At 36.1% G+C, this 21,093-nt stretch overlaps 1 protein-coding gene across 1 annotated transcript; it reads right to left on the bottom strand.

Moving 5' to 3' along the window:
• Nucleotides 1-13,504: 13,504 nt before the first annotated feature.
• Nucleotides 13,505-13,959, bottom strand: LOC149945864 (uncharacterized). Its single transcript, XM_090173677.1, has 2 exons — nt 13,833-13,959; nt 13,505-13,755 (listed from the first exon to the last, which is right to left on the bottom strand). Exons 1-2 carry the CDS (start codon nt 13,957-13,959, stop codon nt 13,505-13,507), a joined length of 378 nt encoding a protein of 125 aa, XP_090029803.1.
• Between the last annotated feature and the right edge of the window lie 7,134 nt (nt 13,960-21,093).

Below are 21,093 nucleotides of genomic sequence, written 5' to 3'. Positions count from 1 at the left end.
TGAGGCGTTGTCTACTTCGCTAAAGCGAATTTTGAATGGTGGGTTACCAGACGAGTAAAACCTGAGGTTGGAGATTACATGTACCGAGTTTTATTTCGAGGAAAAAGTCATAGAACCTTAAGCGCCGTGAAAAATCTTTTCCCGACGAACTCCGACATCGCTTTCTGCAAAGACCCTTCAATAGAGTGTATTGAAATAATTTATTTGGCCAATGGTGTTGGTGAATTTGAAGAAAATGGGGAGCGCCCGGCTTTTAAAAGACCGAAGTTAAATGAGCTTGTGCTTCTTGCGGACGAACGCTTTAACAACGTGACGGAAATTTTTCAATTTTTGGAACGTCAGGACCTTCCGCAGTTTATCACCCGTAAGCGCTCTCTTAGTAATTTTTTTCATCACAAATATATCACGCCAGACAAGAGTAGATACCATATAAAGGGCTTTGGGCCCAATCGATCGAAAATAGCCCAATTGTGCACCTAACCTAACCTATAACTACCTCCAAGTGACATCGTGGAACCCCAGGCAGAAGTAGAGAAAACAAAATAAAAAGTCCCAATGAACCGAATCCCCTTTTTTGTTATATTTCTGAAACATATTGAATTCGGTCGAATGGGATTTCGATCGAATGGGAATATACCAAATAAAGGATTTGAATGTGGAAGCTGTAAAGGCAAAAGTTTTGCTAAAAAGAGTCCTGGTGTTAGTCGGTACCACAGGGTATGGGAAAACCGAGTTTGCGCTCGCCCGTGATCATCCGACAAAGACGATTGGCAAAAAATTAGACCCGGGTTAACCAATTTGGTTCTTATTGATGACGTTGGTACCAAATGTTGGACTGCCCGAAATTTTCTAAAGATCTTAAACGTAGACCGTGACGTAACGTGCGAAGTTAAATATAGCAAAGTTAACTTTTGCAGCGGTAAAGCGCGGTTCATTGGCTGCAACTCTGAGGATCTTTTGTGGCCAAAGGTCATGAAACTGGAGACCAAAGCGGCCTGTCTTAGGCGGATCAATTTGCATTTACTCGACCAGCCGCTGTTTAATCGGGTGGAAAACGACGCGGCATCAGAGAATCGTCAGATGATTTTGAAAGTTTTTCTCTGACCAAGAAAAGGGATGTTTCAAATTCTTCCGAATCTTCGGATTCTGATTGCACCGATAAACGAAATGTCGCGTCTTCTGCGAGTGACGCGATCAACTCGACGATAAGTGAGGTGATTGCCGGTCCTTAAAGTTGGGTGATTTAACGGAGCTTAATCAGTCTGATGATAGTGCCGATGATGGAATTAATGCCGCTGTTGCTAATTTGGAATGAATTTATAGCGACTCGTTTAATAAAGATTCCGAAATAAACCCCCAACACGCAGAAGGAGGCATGACCACGGGATTTGAAGTAAGCGCGCCTGATGGAAAACCGGTAGCGGCCAAGAAACAACAGAAAAAGTTAACCAAGCGTTCTGCTCCGGACGATTTTAATGATAAATTAAAAAAAGGGCAAAGGTGTCGGGAAGGAAACAAAAAAATAAATTGTAAATAACTTTCATATAGTGTATGATATTATATAGTTTATAATATCAAATAGTCTTAATTTCATAAAGTGTATAATTTTACTTCGTTATAATTTTATATAAAGTGTATATGTTCAAAAAGTGTTTTGGTACCTATAAAGTGTATATGTTGTACAAAGTGTATACAACCTATAAGATGTGAAAATCATATAAAGTGTATATGAACGTTTAAAGGGTTTATAAAATTTGAAATTTTTCTATTTTGATTAATATTAAATAGATTTGTTTATAAAAAATTTTATTATTTCAAAACTAAACCAATTTCAAATTTAGAAGGTTTTGCCGTTTGTATAATAAAAGGGTAAGTTCAGATGGTTTTATGTTTGAATGTGGTAAACTGAAATTAAAGTAAGTTTATATTGACGTCCATACTTTGACTTACGGTAAGTTTTAATTGACCAACTATTTGGTTGATGGGTGAAAGGAAAATAAATGCATTGATCGATGAAAAGGGTATACAGGGTGTTACGGATAAGAGTACCGAAACCTTCTATATGCATTCTATGAGTAAAAAATGTCCAATAAACAGGGTACCTAAAGTGCTTCGTTTCAGAGATATGGGCTCCCAAAAAACTCACTAAAAAAACGGACACAGTTTTAAATCTGGCAAACAATATTCTTCCTTGAGCCAAACTGTTTTCATTAAACTATCAATTTTTTTATCCGTGTGTCGAGCAACTTTAATAACAAGTGGTAAAAGTTCATTAAGGTCCTTTTAGAAGTAAAATGAGTTTGAAGACAAATACAAGCCATTTTAATTTATTGATACGATTTTAATTATTTAATCTAAAGATACAAATGTCATCAAAATTCTAAAGGAATGGTTATAAATTGTCTTATATTGTACCTCATATGGCACATTGGTCCAGGAACGCTTATTGCACGGACGGATTCAAGAAAAATGGATTAGAAAGATTCAACCAGCAGTACATTCCGAAAAGACTGGTCTTAGATCGACTGGCGTTTGAGTCTGTAGATAGACGGCTAAGAGAAATACAACAAATTTTTATCTTTAAATTTAATAATTAAACTCGTATCAATAAGTTAAAATGGCTTGTATTTGTCTTCAAACTCATTTTACTTCCAAAAGGAAATTAATTAACTTTTGCCACTTGTTATTAAAGTTTCTCGCCTTTAATGAAAATAATTTGGTTCAAGTAAGAAAATTGTTTGCCAGATTTAAGGCTGTGTCCGGTTTTTGGGAGCCCATATCTCTGAAACGAAGCACTTTAGGACGCATGTTTATTAGACATTTTTTGCTCATAGAGACCCATAGAATGCATATTTAAAGTTTCGGTGTTCTTATCCGTAACACCCTGTATAAGTGTTTAAACAACTACGAAAATAATTTCGTTCACAAGAATCTACATTACCGTAAATTAAAGTTATGTTAACGTTTTAAATTTACTGGCCTTGAATTAAAATAAGCTTAAAAAGCTTATGTCTAAGTGCTTTCCCTTTCATTTCCAGGTTTTTGTTTCTGGAAATTTTGTTCAGGTGAACAATGAAACTATTACGATGATAGCCCATCCCCAACTCAACGTCAAATATAATGTTCTTAAAGTTCGCTGAAAATGACAAACACTTATATTCCGAGTTTAGTAAAAAATAAATGCAATAATATTACATACTTATGTGCATTTTATTTCTTTCCGAAATCGGTTAGTACAGATAATTTTTTTTTAATTTTTCATTTTTCCGCGGCTATGTTAGACGCGAAAAACGCAAACACAAAAGTATATTCACTGCGTAGTGGCTCGCCGTAACCATGGCGACCATGTTTAAAGCGCTTGTAAGATGGCGCGGATAGCCCAATTCAACCCTAATGTCAGCCTTCTAGTTTGACCGTTTCCTTTGGGATAGGCGGTAAGTTCAGTGGTTCTAGCAAAGATAATATAACTACGTACCCTAGATTATGAATCAAGCTCCTTTCACGTAAACGCAGGCTCTTACTGAGTTTCCGGAGGAAGTCGGAAAAACTGTCTCCATGGAGCTGGCAGGGCTACCGGCATCTAGTTAAAACGTTAAGTTTTAGTGAAAATCGCGCCGTGGTTTTTGACTTACGGTTTTCAAGATACCAGATATTTTTGCGTTATATTGTTTTAAAACAATAATAGATCATGCCTGTAGCTCTAAAAATGTTTTTAAGCTAAAGAAAAATAAAGGTGAGTAATTTAATATTGGGTTATCAATTGAAATTCTTTATTTCTCACCCTGCTATGGAGCCCGATTTTTCCAACTTCCGGTGCGAACTGAGTAAAATACTTACGAGAAAACGGGCTATCGAGAAACGCCGTGATTTCGAATCTAGGGTACCTAGTTATATTATCTTTGGTTCTAGTCTCATTTCTATTTCTATGGACACGACACAGCTTTATTAGTATATTCTACGCACGAAAGATTTGAACGGACTGTAGCGCGCGCTCGTAGGCTTGTGAAAGTAATAGATTGTGACGTAATAGCTACAAGAAGTGTGTATGTTCAAAAAGTGTTTTGGTACCTATAAAGTGTATATGTTGTACAAAGTGTATACAACCTATAAGATGTGAAAATCATATAAAGTGTATATGAACGTTTAAAGGGTTTATAAAATTTGAAATTTTTCTATTTTGATTAATATTAAATAGATTTGTTTATAAAAAATTTTATTATTTCAAAACTAAACCAATTTCAAATTTAGAAGGTTTTGCCGTTTGTATAATAAAAGGGTAAGTTCAGATGGTTTTATGTTTGAATGTGGTAAACTGAAATTAAAGTAAGTTTATATTGACGTCCATACTTTGACTTACGGTAAGTTTTAATTGACCAACTATTTGGTTGATGGGTGAAAGGAAAATAAATGCATTGATCGATGAAAAGGGTATACAGGGTGTTACGGATAAGAGTACCGAAACCTTCTATATGCATTCTATGAGTAAAAAATGTCCAATAAACAGGGTACCTAAAGTGCTTCGTTTCAGAGATATGGGCTCCCAAAAAACTCACTAAAAAAACGGACACAGTTTTAAATCTGGCAAACAATATTCTTCCTTGAGCCAAACTGTTTTCATTAAACTATCAATTTTTTTATCCGTGTGTCGAGCAACTTTAATAACAAGTGGTAAAAGTTCATTAAGGTCCTTTTAGAAGTAAAATGAGTTTGAAGACAAATACAAGCCATTTTAATTTATTGATACGATTTTAATTATTTAATCTAAAGATACAAATGTCATCAAAATTCTAAAGGAATGGTTATAAATTGTCTTATATTGTACCTCATATGGCACATTGGTCCAGGAACGCTTATTGCACGGACGGATTCAAGAAAAATGGATTAGAAAGATTCAACCAGCAGTACATTCCGAAAAGACTGGTCTTAGATCGACTGGCGTTTGAGTCTGTAGATAGACGGCTAAGAGAAATACAACAAATTTTTATCTTTAAATTTAATAATTAAACTCGTATCAATAAGTTAAAATGGCTTGTATTTGTCTTCAAACTCATTTTACTTCCAAAAGGAAATTAATTAACTTTTGCCACTTGTTATTAAAGTTTCTCGCCTTTAATGAAAATAATTTGGTTCAAGTAAGAAAATTGTTTGCCAGATTTAAGGCTGTGTCCGGTTTTTGGGAGCCCATATCTCTGAAACGAAGCACTTTAGGACGCATGTTTATTAGACATTTTTTGCTCATAGAGACCCATAGAATGCATATTTAAAGTTTCGGTGTTCTTATCCGTAACACCCTGTATAAGTGTTTAAACAACTACGAAAATAATTTCGTTCACAAGAATCTACATTACCGTAAATTAAAGTTATGTTAACGTTTTAAATTTACTGGCCTTGAATTAAAATAAGCTTAAAAAGCTTATGTCTAAGTGCTTTCCCTTTCATTTCCAGGTTTTTGTTTCTGGAAATTTTGTTCAGGTGAACAATGAAACTATTACGATGATAGCCCATCCCCAACTCAACGTCAAATATAATGTTCTTAAAGTTCGCTGAAAATGACAAACACTTATATTCCGAGTTTAGTAAAAAATAAATGCAATAATATTACATACTTATGTGCATTTTATTTCTTTCCGAAATCGGTTAGTACAGATAATTTTTTTTTTAATTTTTCATTTTTCCGCGGCTATGTTAGACGCGAAAAACGCAAACACAAAAGTATATTCACTGCGTAGTGGCTCGCCGTAACCATGGCGACCATGTTTAAAGCGCTTGTAAGATGGCGCGGATAGCCCAATTCAACCCTAATGTCAGCCTTCTAGTTTGACCGTTTCCTTTGGGATAGGCGGTAAGTTCAGTGGTTCTAGCAAAGATAATATAACTACGTACCCTAGATTATGAATCAAGCTCCTTTCACGTAAACGCAGGCTCTTACTGAGTTTCCGGAGGAAGTCGGAAAAACTGTCTCCATGGAGCTGGCAGGGCTACCGACATCTAGTTAAAACGTTAAGTTTTAGTGAAAATCGCGCCGTGGTTTTTGACTTACGGTTTTCAAGATACCAGATATTTTTGCGTTACATTGTTTTAAAACAATAATAGATCATGCCTGTAGCTCTAAAAATGTTTTTAAGCTAAAGAAAAATAAAGGTGAGTAATTTAATATTGGGTTATCAATTGAAATTCTTTATTTCTCACCCTGCTATGGAGCCCGATTTTTCCAACTTCCGGTGCGAACTGAGTAAAATACTTACGAGAAAACGGGCTATCGAGAAACGCCGTGATTTCGAATCTAGGGTACCTAGTTATATTATCTTTGGTTCTAGTCTCATTTCTATTTCTATGGACACGACACAGCTTTATTAGTATATTCTACGCACGAAAGATTTGAACGGACTGTAGCGCGCGCTCGTAGGCTTGTGAAAGTAATAGATTGTGACGTAATAGCTACAAGAAGGCTGCCTTTAGGCCTATATATAAGCCTAGCTGATTATTATTAATTAGACATTTCTATTTAAATTTTGTTTAAGAGTAATTTCTAGAATATAATAGTTTGGTCTTTTTCGGAAATAATCGCCTTATTTCTAGCCCGTATTTCCTCTTATTTTACTTTGCTCATCGAATCGTCTGCTTCGAAATTTTTTCGATAAGTCATGATTTTGAGATTATGGTACGGCCTGGAAAACGAGGTATTTAAATATAAAAATTATTTCCGAAGCTATTTAACACGAAGTTTTGTAACGCTAAGAAACTATTTCCGATATCGTGATAACTCTCGACCGGAAAAACTAGGCCACACGAGCTACCAAACAATTGTGAACTAGTAATTTCTACAATTACAAAATGAAAACCCTTGTCAAAGGGTGGCTGAAAAATTATTTTAAGATTTCTTATAAAGGTTTATGTCTTTAGAACAAACCGCCGATGTTGATGGAACCGTTGACCACTCTTACAAGTGGCCATTTTTGCATTTTACCTAATACCTAAACTTGGCAGTGATTGTTTTCTTCTGAAGGTGTTGTCTAATGGTCACATCTGACAGAGAAGGCGTTTTATCATATTTATTTTTGAAGTGGTTTATAGAATGCTAGGTGACGCTGCCATTGTTGATCGGAGCTGAAATAAATGCAACTTAAGTAGTTCGAGAATCTTAAAAGCCCCTTTTCAAGTTCTCGAAACTGCCAAAGGAAAAGCCCAGTGTGAAAATAAGTGTTTGTTCATCATATTGTTTAAAGACTAGATCTAAGAGGGAATGTTGTTCAGGGTGGAATTCTCGAAACTGAGGGTGAAGGCTGGAAAGAGCTCTACTGTTGGAATTCTCTTAACTGCCAAGGGGTAATTGGTCCTCTAATGCAAGTTTTATAAAACCTATGGAGTAGATTTGAATGACCAACTTTAGCATTGAGTATGGGGGTGCCTTGATTTACCTCTTATTTTTCTGAGCCATGTACCTTTGACTACATTCCCTCCTTGAAAAACCTTTCCGCCCACTGTATTCGAAAAGGGGTGGATCATGGTAACCAAAGTATACCTGGTTATTTGTTCTCATCTACTTTGATCACATTTCACTTAGCACTTTTTTAAATTTAGTAGTTATCTTGCCGTTAAATCTAATTCTTCATCAGTCCTACCTCACCCAATACGTACAAAAATGTCGAAATATTATGTATTTTCCGAGATAAATATTGGCGGTAAGTAACAATTTTATATTTATCATATCTTTCTAAATAATAAATTGCGCTTAAAACCTTTGGCATTTCTGTAATCCTTGACAAATAATACACCTAAAACAATAAACAAAAACCAAAAAAAAACAAAAGGTGCTATTCTTAAAAATTCCCCACACTTGGAATATTTATTGGAAAAATGGAGCATGAGACCAATATATATCCATACTTGTCCCTCTCTCAAAAATGCTTACTTCTACCCAATAAAAGAGATACGTATGTTGTCATACCGCACTGGGCTTTTCCTTTGGCAGTTTCGAGAACTTGAAAAGGGGCTTTTAAGATTCTCGAACTACGTAAGTTGCATTTATTTCAGCTCCGATCAACAATGGCAGCGTCACCTAGCATTCTATAAACCACTTCAAAAATAAATATGATAAAACGCCTTCTCTGTCAGATGTGACCATTAGACAACACCTTCAGAAGAAAACAATCACTGCCAAAAAAAAACAAAAGGTGCTATTCTTAAAATTAGCCCAAGTGGGGGGCAAGACTCAAGTGGATATTCAAAAAGGTTCTCCTCAAACTTGCAAATTTTTCCACAAACGAATATTTCATGGTTCAAATTTGGGAAAATAACATTGACTATAATTATTTCTTCAGTATTCAACTTGAAACAGTTGTCACCTTTGTATATTGAGATTGTTAATGTAGGTGTTTCCATTTTTTTGTAGGAATTAACATTAGCCGGTAAAAATGTTTCATTACAATTAAAGGGAGACTTTACAGACAATTTTGGTGCTACCCTATTGTGATGGAAAAGAGCAGATTTACCAACTCTTTTTAAAACTTGTTGCAAGGGTCTGTGTGGGGTCCGTATTGATCTTTTCATATATTGCAAAAAGTTTTCAAAGGGGAAGGCACTGTACACTGTTTAAAAAGTCTTCGACAGGTGAAATTTTTTCGCTCTTTTTAATTCTGCTAGAAAACTATAATAGATAGATCGATGAAACCAAATGCAACTATTATTTATTTTTCGTTATTTATCGGTTTCGTCCGCCAAAAATTAATAGTTTGGCCGAGAACCGTAAAAACTCATTTTTGACAACTTATTAAATATTGGTTCTACGGCACTGACTCGCGTGTTTTTACCTCTCCGAGGCGACTATGTCCCCTAGGAGGGATTTTACAATCATCGTGTCTGGGTGTGTGTGTGTGTATTCTGCGAACACTTTAACGGGGGCAAAGTCCAAAACGCGTTACCGGAGCAAAGTCGAAAAACCGTTTTTGCAGTTTAAAGGTTGGCAAAACCACCGTCTGACGGTGGGCGTTAACGAATAAATGTGCGGTTGGTGCGGTTTTTTTTCTTTAACGCTCACCGTCGTGACGGTTTCAACTCAGTTTCATCGGAAATTTTATTATTGTAATGTTTATGTGTAGTGTGGGAATGTTGAGTTTGTGTTATGGCGGTTGTGGGTGATGAGTTTGTTGTGTTTGCGTTTTGTTTGCACGGGTGTTTACTCTCTAACTTCTTCTTATTGACTTTTGGGACTGACCGAGTGCTGAGGGTTACGATAAAAGACTCAACGTCCAAATGGCAGGGTTTCCACCAATTGTTTACGATATTCGTCTTAGTATCAATTTGCTATCGGGCGGGATTCGAACCCGAGCCCTCCTGCATGACAGGCGAGTGTTCTACCACAGAACCACCGATACATGTTACGGTTCAAAGAAAATTATAACCTCAGCTTAAGCGGAAGCATGCATTACAAATTAACAAAGTATTAATTTTCGGTTTTTAAAATAGAACGAAATTTCGTGTTCAATTTAAATTATTGCATCGAAGATATTCTAATGTAACGTTTTATCTGTTGATTAAAAATAAAGCGCCGCCCAAGTTTCGAACCCGAGCCCTTCTATGTGACAGGCGAATGTTCTACCACAGAACCACCGACACATATTACGTTTCTTTGAAAATTTTAAACTCAGCTTAGCGGAAGAGAATATTAATGGTTTTTAAAGTCTACATTTTTAACGTATGAAATTTTAAAGGTCAAATCTTGTTTTAAAATATAAAAAGTATCTGGGTTTCAGGCAAAGTAAGGATTTTATGTTATTTTTACTGATCGATATAACGTTGTTTTTTGTCTATTCTTGGGTATTGTTGGTTTTTTAAGCTTATTTTTCAAAATAGTTCAGTTTTAGTGGAACCTTTAAAGTGGTTACATCCTGGCTTAAAGCTTATCCGGTTTCATTATAATAACGTCGAAAATTCGTATTTGTGAATGGTAAGGTGTTGCGCTTATTGATTTTCTATTTTCTATTGCTTGGTTTTGAATTAATTTATTACTCGACTTTGTAATAATATTTTTCTATGAGCTATTTTGATCCTGAAGTCTGATTGATTGGGATATTATTATAATTTTTTTCCTATTCGATATTTTTGCTCTGAAGCCTGATAATTTGGGATATTATTAAATATTTTTCTATTCGTTATTTTTGCTCTGAGCCTGATCGATTTGGTTGTTATTATATATTTTTCTATTAATTATTTTTGCTTTGCTTTGGTCTGATTGATTGGGTGGTTATTATATATTTTTCTATTGGTCGTTTTGGCTCCAAAGTTTGGTCGATGGGGTTTTTGTATTTTATTTTTTTGATTGTATTGAGCTTTTGGGCGGTACTGTTGACTTTTAATTATCATTTTTTCGTGTGAAGTGGTTTAAAGAAGGTTTTTGTGTTGTTATTTCGTAAGCGAGAAAAATGCAAATACCCTCTGTAGATGTTTCTTTCATTAAATTTTGCTTCGTATTACATTTAACTGATAAAGTTCTTCTGTAAATAGGGTTAAATTCAATTGTGCATTGTTCTAGTTCGTCTAACTCACTGTTGTAACTACTTAATTTATTATATTCTGAATAAATTAAACTCGGTTATGTTTCGTCTAAATTATTTTAATTATAATTAAATTATATACCGTGCGGGATTGAACCGGGATTACGTTTTAGTAAATAACCCTGAATTGCGGAGATATATCTTTAAGGGTTATCTCGAGATATTAATACCACTAGGGAAAATTCTTCCGAGGAGATATATATTTTGGCTTGCCAACTTGTTGAATTCACAATGATCAGTTCATATTTAGAAAGTGGAAAAATTATCATTCTACAACCAACGGTTGAGAAGTTATCGCGTTTACAAACTTTCGTCGATATTCAGACAAACCTAATCTGAATCAAGCACGTATTAATCATAACAACATAACATCGACAGCGATTCAACCACATTCAAAATTAATTTATCTAACGAACGGCTTAAAATTGTGGTAACAATTATTCTAAAAAAATATAACGCAAATAGCTTTTATAGCTATAGCGTATATAAAAAAATATATTCTTTAAAGAACTTTTCCTGTGAATGGCGCTGTCGAAATAGCTTTAAATGAGATCCGTTCAATAGAAAAATCGTCGATATTGTTGGAATCTGATCAAGTGAGTGTTTCTGCTTATATTCGTTTTAAAAAGATTTTGCTCTTTACTGCAAATACAAAAACCTGCTACCGACGATTCGGGAGCGTTCTCTGAGAGCTAAATATTTAGAAATAACGGCAAGCCTAGAAATCGCGATCGGTTTCTGGCGCTTTGGTGGCTATTTTCAGAAATCAAAACGATCAACGACGCCGTGAGAATCGTGTCATCAGTCACTGAGATGGCATAAGGCGTATCCTAAAAATTAAGGGTTTTGAACCGAAGCACTTTTGGGGGTGGAACGAAATTCTTCGAAAGATAGTCCTTTCGAGATTTCCAACGACCGAGTTATAATTTCCATCTCAGTGAAAGAGAAGGACCTCAAGCTGGTATCCTGAGGCCTATCGTCGGGCGTCTAAATTCGCGTTCATACAACCAAATTTTACGGGATTCGATGTTGACTTCGTTTGCCGCTATATACGACCAAGATGAAATTGGGAAGTAAGATGGAAATCCTATTAACAACCGTAGTTTTATTAATATTAATATTGATTTATCGTGTATCGTCTATTTCATGCAAGACAATTTTGCAATAATGGCTAAGCGAAGGAAAAGTTTATCTTGGCCCCACTTTTTTACTTCACTCAAACATTTTATTACAATCGACGGGCATATTTTGTAGCGAAGAGTAAGGATATTAATGTTCTTAACCCAAGAATAATCGAGGTGAAAGAAAAAGGGGGGCATTTCACCGTTTCCGGTCCGATCCTACCCAAACAACAACGCTCGCATCAAAGCACAGTAATTAAAGGAGCTGGCAACCTCGTTCGTGCCTTAAGTTTATTAATATTAATAAAACTACGGTTGTTAATAGGATTTCCATCTTACTTCCCAATTTCATCTTGGTCGTATATAGCGGCCAACGAAGTCAACATCGAATCCCGTAAAATTTGGTTGTATGAACGCGAATTTAGACGCCCGACGATAGGCCTCAGGATACCAGCTTGAGGTCCTTCTCTTTCACTGAGATGGAAATTATAACTCGGTCGTTGGAAATCTCGAAAGGACTATCTTTCGAAGAATTTCGTTCCACCCCAAAAGTGCTGCGGTTCAAAACCCTTAATTTTTAGGATACGCCTAATGCCATCTCAGTGACTGATGACACGATTCTCACGGCGTCGTTGATCGTTTTGATTTCTGAAAACAGCCACCAAAGCGTCAGAAACCGATCGCGATTTCTAGGCTTGCCGTTATTTCTAAATATTTAGCTCTCAGAGAACGCTCCCGAATCGTCGATAGCGGGTTTTTGTATTTGCAGTAAAGAGCAAAATCTTTTTAAAACGAATATAAGCAGAAACACTCACTTGATCAGATTCCAACAATATCGACGATTTTTCTATTGAACGGATCTCGATTAAAGCTATTTCGACAGAACCATCCGCAGGAAAAGTTCTTTTAAGAATATATTTTTTTATATACGCTATAGCTGCTTAAAAGCTATTTGCGTTATATTTTTTTATAATAATTGTTACCAAAATTTTAGATAAATTAATTTTTAATATGGTTGAATCGCTGTCGATGTTGGGTTGTTATGATTAATACGCGCTTGATTCAGATTAGGTTTGTCCGAATTTCGATGAAAATTTGTAAACACGATAACTTATCAACCGTTGGTTGTAGAGTTATAATTTTTCCACTTTTTAAATATGAGCCGACCATTGTGAATTCAAAAAAACGCGAGTCAGTGCCGTAGAGCCAATATTTAAAAAGTTGTCAAAAACGTGTTTTTACGGTTCCCGGCCAAACTATTAATTTCTGGTGGACGACAAAGAAAGATATTGGAAAATAAATATTAGTTGCAATTGGTTTCATCGATCTATATATTATAGTTTTCTAGCAGAATTAAAAATATGGCAAAAATTTAACCTGTCGAAGACTTTTTAAACAGAGTGTACATATCAAGGTTTCCAATCCTCTTAACATCATTTACTACATGTTTTAGTGAATGAACATTCATTACCATAAAGTTTGATCCATAAAACTTAGGACAAGAAGCGACAAACATTTTTAGTAGTTCATTAGCATAATCGCAATGATTTAATGAAGAACAGGGTGAGCTAAAATATAGACAGGGCAATGAAAAAAACGAAAATGGTTCCTGATATCTTCTCTTAATACATCAATTATAAGAACTGGCCCAGTGTATAGCATAAACTGGCGGAGTTCTGTCGCTTTCCAGCGATCTAAATATTTAAGTGTTCGAGGTTTGCGGGCAAATTCCTTGGGAATATACTGACGACAGGAATCTAGTTTTTCATTTATAACTGATACTAAATATATCCCGAGCCTTACCGTTAAATCTCCACTCAAAAAGGCCTGTTATATTTTCTTGGTTACACCCAGACACATAAGGTGCATATAATCTAGTGGGAATTGCTGCACCATATCTATATCAAGTTCTGTTAAGGGCGAAGGATCACCCACCAAATGATGATTTTCATCATCTTGGTTCCGAAAACTTTCATTAGATTGAAGAGCCACATTTTCATCTTCTTCATAAAACAAAGTGCGATAATTTACCCTTTTCCCTTCTATATTACATTTGTCGCAGGAATTATAACCACAGTGACCTTTAGTGTGTTTAACAAATGCCCGCGCAGGCGTATGAAGTATAAATGGACCATCTAAATTGCATTTAAAAATTTGCCATGATAAGGAAATCCATTTTCTTCTAGGTCTTTGAGGTCTTTAACTAAGGATACCCGATTCTCCATTAAATTCCTTGGTTTAGAAATACCGTAATAAACTACTACTGGAAAAGGAGTTCCTACCATTTCCTCTGAAAAATTAGAGACATCATCTAGATGATAATATGGGCCAAAACTCAGATCCTGAACTTTAACAGATTGGAAGTCCATCAATATTTATGGCAATGAAAGCTTATAGACAAAATCTGCCCTGTTTTCTAAAAAAGAAGTCAAACCTATGTGCCAATATTCTCCATTTGCTCATGGAACAGTTTTTGTTTCTCTGGGAGTTTTGAGGAGGGTCCTAGCATCTTTTGGAAAAACCATGGCCATGTTTTCGGAGAATATTGAGTAAATCATAAACTGTGACATTGTTAACTTTATGATCCAGGGCCTAATATCCGAATGAATATCAGGCGTTTAATCTTCATCATCACTCGAGCTCTCATATTAAGATGGAAAAGGGGAAATAGGAATAGAGACACTTGATTGAGATGTATCGTTACTGTTGGTTGAAATATTGCCAAATGCATTACGTTCCAGCAATTGTGAGATATTTTAATTTGAAGAAAAACCTGATAAAACATTCTCTACAAGATTAGAGCTTGGCCCTTGAATATTTATGTCTACGATATCATTATTTGAAAGATTTTCTTCATAATCATCAGCTTCTACTCTTTTTAAAACGCTACTTATATAAGAATTCCATTTTCTGCGTTTAGACCTCATACTATAAAATTCTTCCATTTTATACTCTAGCTCTATTTGGTTATTCAATAGTTTTTCTATGCACATAAGATTGCACAAATATGAATTAAAACCAATCTAATACATTTTCCTAAGAAAGCTACATTTGACTTGGGTAGAGATCTAAGTTAAAGGTTAGTTAAAAATTACCAATTATATTCCCTAAATTTATCCAGTATAATTTAGTGGTTTAGGTCGACAACTTTGTAGTAAAATAAAGACGCTAACGTTCAAGGCTTATAAATTTGAAGAAAATGTTTTTATCCACTTTACCATTTTTTGTCAATCAATTAATCATAAATTGTAATATAATCTCGAACACAACTAATCATATGTTTAAGCGATTAATGTCGATAGAATTAAGCAAATAGCAAACCAAAATAAGGGTCGAGACTTGAGAGATAGCACGCTGACCCGGCTGCGTTAACTAGGCAGTGTTGACAGACCCGCCGAATAATATTCCGGTCGGTTGGTTGTTAAGCAGCGTTTCCAGAAAGGTCATATTTATAATTGTTTTAAAGGCTATAAAATAATATCAAAGAGTATGGAGGTACTCTTTGATAATTAATGATATTTTCAAGTCAAATCATGGAAGAGTCCATGGTGAAATTAGCTAGTACCCAAATTGCGTCGGGAATTTGAATAGTTAATATTAGTATAGTCTCTCTGCACAGACTATAGACAGAAGACCCTGGAGATTCTTTATAAAAATAGCGACCTACTATCGCGGGTACCAAAATCGGTAAAGAATATAGCTATAATGAGGAATGTGGGGACTTACAAAACATCAGTCGGCCGACAATAAGATAATAAAAACTGAAGTGACGGCGTTTTTGACCACATTTTGAACATGCAAATGACTATCGGATATAAAGATCACAATACAAAAATTTTAAACCGACATTGGAACAGTGCGCCGACTGTCAGATAACAAAACTAAAGTTAGAAATTCGTAGACCGAAGTTTCAACGCAACGCCGACTGTTGAATATGAAGACCAAGATGCGAATAGTGAAGACCTAAAATACAACTGTCGGCAAACTTTTGTATAACAAAACTAAAATGAGAATCTTGTTGACCAATGTACGTAAGGATTTCGAACTGTCGCATAAAAAGACTACAATGCAGATATCGAAGACCTACATTGCGACAGTCAGCCGACAGACCCAACGCAAGATGCTTGTAACAATTATTTGAAAGGTCGGCCTATTACGATTTTTATGGTCCGAAAATTTTCTACACTTAAAAGACTCATAGACTCTTAGCCAACTATATTCCGGAGCCCATATGCTACTGGGGAATTATTTTGTATGTTCTTTGCACGAAGACGGATCCTTTCGGACGGTGGGCGAAGAAGGAGCTCAATGGTCAGTGAGTATTGTTTAGTATTAGGGTTCAAGGTTAGGTTATCCCTTTTTATGTTTCTACTAGCTTTTATACCCGGCTTTGCCCGGGGTGATTTTGATTTGTACGTAATAAAAGTACGGTACCATAACAAAACCGTCTTCAGAAAACTTCATATTTTTATTTCCTTCTGATAATTCTTCCTAATAACTTTTGGGAGAGCGAACTTTGAGTTTTTTCTTTAATTAGCCGACTGAAAAGCTAACTAAGACCTAAGATATTTATTTTGTACTCCATAACCAAACTTCATTTTATTTCTCCATTTGGGAGCGACCTAAATTTTTGAGCCCTTTCACTTGGCCTTTCAGAAAGGAACTGCTTTACTTTCGTTTCCTCTTTTACAAAACAGATATACTAAAGAGGACCCGTGACGGGTTTTTTTTGAAAGGTCCAATAGTCGAGAGCGAGAAATCCGTTGAAGAGCCCCCAAATTCGACCACTTCTGCCTTTCCGTCAATGTAGAGCCTACGGGCAACTAAGAGAAGCCCTTCCCGTCAAAACCTCCGCTACCACTCCTACTTCCCACATGATTCGGGGAAGCAAAGTGGTGGAAGTCCAAAGTCGAGTAAAATAAAATAGAATAGAATTAGTAACCAAGTCAAATTGAATTATATGAAAACCATGCCAGGTATTTGTAATTAGGAGCGTTTAGTTGGAAATCAGGCACTGAACATTTGTCGAGTTTTAATTTCCACATGACTTGTGTTGAGTCCGTTGAAGAGCCCCCAAATTCAACCCCTTCTACCGGTCCGTCAATGTAGAGCCTAGGGAGCGTTCCCCTTATTGAGATTTCGCTCGTCCCCCTCCCTTCCCTGTAGCGTCTTCAACTGGGATAGTAGATGTCGCAATTGTATTAGACACTACGTTAATTGGGAGAGCTATTCCGACTTTAAATTCACATGACCGACTAAAAAATCGTTTGAATTCCTTTTTTTAAGTAAAACGATATTTGTTAAATCAAACGGAGCTCCCCTTTTCGGGGGCTTACAAATTCAAATTTAAAATCACGCGTCTAACGAAGTTTTTCCTTCGATATATTATTATAACGCCTTTATTCGGGTTTTATGCGCAAATAATATTTCATATACATATACATGCGTTTAAATTATACATACTTTTTCAAATCTTTTACTTTTGAATAATATTTTGACAGTGTAATATTTACGAATCAATGGTACTAAATAAAGACTAAACAACAAAGTAGTAAATTATATTTTAGTGGATAATCATGTTTTACTTAATTTCACCCTGTTTGTTGCGAGAAAAAATGACGCGATATTTGCCGAAATCCCCGCTCTCCTCCACGTGAGATTGGGTGAGATTCAGCTCGACCACCTCCCTCCTCTTAACGGCTCACGTAATTTATGGACGCTCCCCTACGGGCGACTTAGATAATCCCTTCCCGTCAAAACCTCCAGCTGAGAGGTTAAAGTCCAAAGTCGAGTAAACTAAAACTGAATTAGATATAATGAAATTGAATAAGATTAATAACCATGTCAGGTATTTAGAATAAGCCACGTTTAGTTGGAAATCAGGCCCTGAACATTGAGTTAAAATTTCAAAGCTATAGAACTGACCGTTCTCGAGTTTTTAGGAACATGACATACAAATAAATAAATAAATAAAAGGACCAACTTTAAGACTTATACTTATAGATGCAGGAAGACGCATCCTTTTGGACGGACGAACGGGTTGCTCGACGGACGCGCTACGGGCGAAAAAGGAGCTCAATGGTAAGTCAGTATTGTTTAGTATTAAGGTTCCAGGTAAGGTAATCCTTTTTTATGTTTCTTTGCAGGAAGACGGATCCTTTCGAAATGACGGCGTGCGGTTGTTGAAGAATAAATAGCTAGTCATTGGGGAATTTGGATAGTGGCTGGCAACCCGGTAGCATTGGGAAATTCAGATAGTGGCAGGTAACCCTGTAAAATTGGGGAATTTTGATAGTGGTTGTTATCCCTGTTAGATTGAGGTAAATTAGATAGTGGTTGTTATCCCTGTAAAATGGGGGTCGCGCGAGTTTAATGCGGAAAATATCCGCTAGGAGTTAAACTGTATAAAAGGCGCCGTGTATTTCTTTAATGGTTTATTTATATCACTTGGTCCTTAAAAGCATTGTCGGTTTTTTGTAAGTTTTTTATTTTTAATTAACATGGATCTCGTTAAATATTCAATTTCAAAAGCTTTCGGGTGTTCAGAGGTAAATCAGGTTATGGAAAACTACAGTTTCATGAAGTACGATTACGAGAAATTATTCGTCGGTGGTTCAACCATATTTTGGGCCCCAGGCCCGCTTTATACTTATATTACGGTTCACCAAGAACTTCAAACATTGATTTGAAGTTGCCATCGTGGGAAAAGATACCGAGTAAGCATTATTATATTTTGGGTCATTCTAATTTAAAAACTTTCTCTGTATTGGACGGAATAAAACAATGGCACTGCTGGAGAAAACCGCGATCGTTGACGATAGCGTCGTCGTACAGGAAAGGGTCGTCACCGTGGAAAGCGTTGTTTCCCTTGAAGAAAACATGTTCGCCGTCGAAGAAAATTTAATCTTACATGGAGTAGAAGATGGAAATTCAAGGGATGTAATCGAACAGTTTTTGTCCGAACTCGTTGCGCGGGTGCTGTTAGAAAGAGAGGAGCATGTCGATATGGACGAGTCCCCAATAAAAAATCTTTGTATTAGATCCTTTTTCTAAAAATAAATTTTTATTGTAATTAAACTTTATTTAAATTCCTTTAACGTAATTTAAGAGTTAAACCCTTTTGTATATAAAATTTAACACTTTCAAACTGTTTGATAACTACCTAACGGAATAGGGAAACTTTATTAATAGGTTAGCGACTAAGTAAATTGGATAAATTAGTAAGTGGCTTATATAGTTAGTGACTGGTAACATTGCAATATGGGGAAACGAAGATTGTGGCTGGTAGCATTGCAAAACTGGGCAATATAATGGCGTATTAAGTTAGTGTTTGGTAACCCAAAAAATTGGGGAATTTAGAGAGTGGCTGGTAGAATTTCCAAACTTGGCATTTTATAGAGGGGCTGGTAAGCCTGTAAATTGGGGTTACTAAGATAGTGGCTGGTAGCATTGCAAAATTGGGGAATTTTGAGAAGGGATGGTGGTATTGCAAAACCGTGTAAATAAGGGAATTGTATTAATTGGCTGGTAACATTACATAACGGGTATATAAACACGGTTATGTCTTTGTAGAGTCAGTCGATATTTGGATTTCGTTAAGTAAAGACGTAATTATATCGCCATGGAGTCTTTTTTGATTGCCCGGTTTACGTACATGGATTTAAGCGAAAGGAGTTGCGTATTGATTGGACCGACCGGCATTGGTAAAACGTCCTTCGCGCGATCGCATTTTAAAAATCCCGCTTTGGTGCGATGCCGGGAAAATTGGAACTTAGTTAACGTTAAACTGATTGACGGTGTTATTCTTGACAATATGAATACGCGTGTTTGGAGCCCACTATCATTTTTGAGGCAACTGGATGTGGGAGAGGACTACGTACGAGAAATAGTAGAAGGATTTTGGGTTTTGCCCGCCGCCATGCCTAGAATGTTTTGCGGGTTGTGCGCTGCTCTATCTTATCCGAACACTCTGCCGTCGGTTGTGAGAGCGGCCGTTGCACGCCGCGTAAGAATTAAATACGTTTCTGAAAGATTGTTTGAATTACCGTCTTACCTGCGTGAGTTTCCGATGGATTTTTTTGCCGAAGAAGAGAGCGTAAGTTTTTCATCGTCCGTGGAAAGAATGCAGTCTGTAGAGAAAATATCTAAAGTACCTAAGGTGAGTTGTAAAATTAGGGTTGTGGTAGGAAATTATCTAAACATGTACGTTTTTCAGGAAGAAGAAAATGTCGTCGAGGTTTCTGGCAGTAAGGAAGAACTCTCTCGAAAACTAAGGTTTTTCGATGAGGACAGTCCTTTTGCTGCTTCGCCCCGTTCTTTAATTAACGAAGAAGACGTGGATGAAGTGGTGGAAGATTTAGTTGGTCGGTTGTTGACGCGTTTGGTCTACATTGTGGATGAACTTTAAAATAAAAAATTTGGTTTTATAATTTGGTATTTATTCAATTTCTGTTCAATTTATTTACTAATAAATAGTTATTTCGAAAACATATTGCCGTTTCATTATACAATTATTTTAACGATTTACCGCGACGTAAATATTGGCTATCACCGAACAAATCGCTAAATGGATCACATTGTGGGAGTCCGTATCGCGATCCGCTTGACGTTTGGTTATATATGTCGATATACGTTAGTAGAAATAGTATATCGGCAGTAATTATAATACAATTTCGATATACAAAGTTTCCTTAGTCGCAAAAGTTAATGGTTATAAAATTGCTCAAAGGGGGTATTTCCTTAAATAATATACTTAGTAACAACCAGTTTTGGCACATTTGAGGAAATGTTGAGTTTGTGGTTGGTAGCGCTGCAAATTAAGAGATAAGTTAGTGGCTGGTAGCATTGGAATTACGGGGGAAATAATTTAGTGGCCCAACCCTGTAAAATTTGGCGATGTAAGTAATGGTTGGAAAGCTTGCTAAAGATGGACATATGAAAAGATAGGTATCTTTGCAAAATGGGGGAAAAGAAGACGCTGTTAAGTTAAATGGGCGCTGTTGTTGGATATTTAAGCTACGTCATGTGTCGAAAATTGGTATATAAGCATTATCTAAAAGTGGAGAAATGTAAGTTAGGCCTTGAAAACATTGAAATATGAGCAAATGTACGCAAGTGTATCGCCGTGTTACAATATTGGGAAAGATGACAATATAAGTCAGTGTTTGGCAACCATGTAAAGTAGGGAATTAGTTTCTGGTAGTATTGCAATTTCAGGTAATGTACATTAAAGGCTAGTAACACTGTAAAGCTTGTGTTTTAAGTAAGCCACTTGTAGAACAGCACCTTTTTCACGACTTACCTCATGACAATACGCACCTAGTATTGTCGAGCGAGATATTTAAAGTTAAGAAAACATAGAAAAAAGCGGGGGGTACAGGGGTGGAAGCCTCCCCGTCCCTTTACCAATTGTACTACTA

The sequence above is a fragment of the Leiobunum rupestre genome, chromosome 4 (assembly GCF_980474605.1).
Source record: "Leiobunum rupestre chromosome 4, qqLeiRupe1.1.hap1, whole genome shotgun sequence".
Lineage (NCBI taxonomy): Eukaryota > Metazoa > Arthropoda > Arachnida > Opiliones > Sclerosomatidae > Leiobunum > Leiobunum rupestre.
Note: the sequence above shows the minus strand (reverse complement) of the source record. Positions and strands in the feature narration are given on the sequence as shown.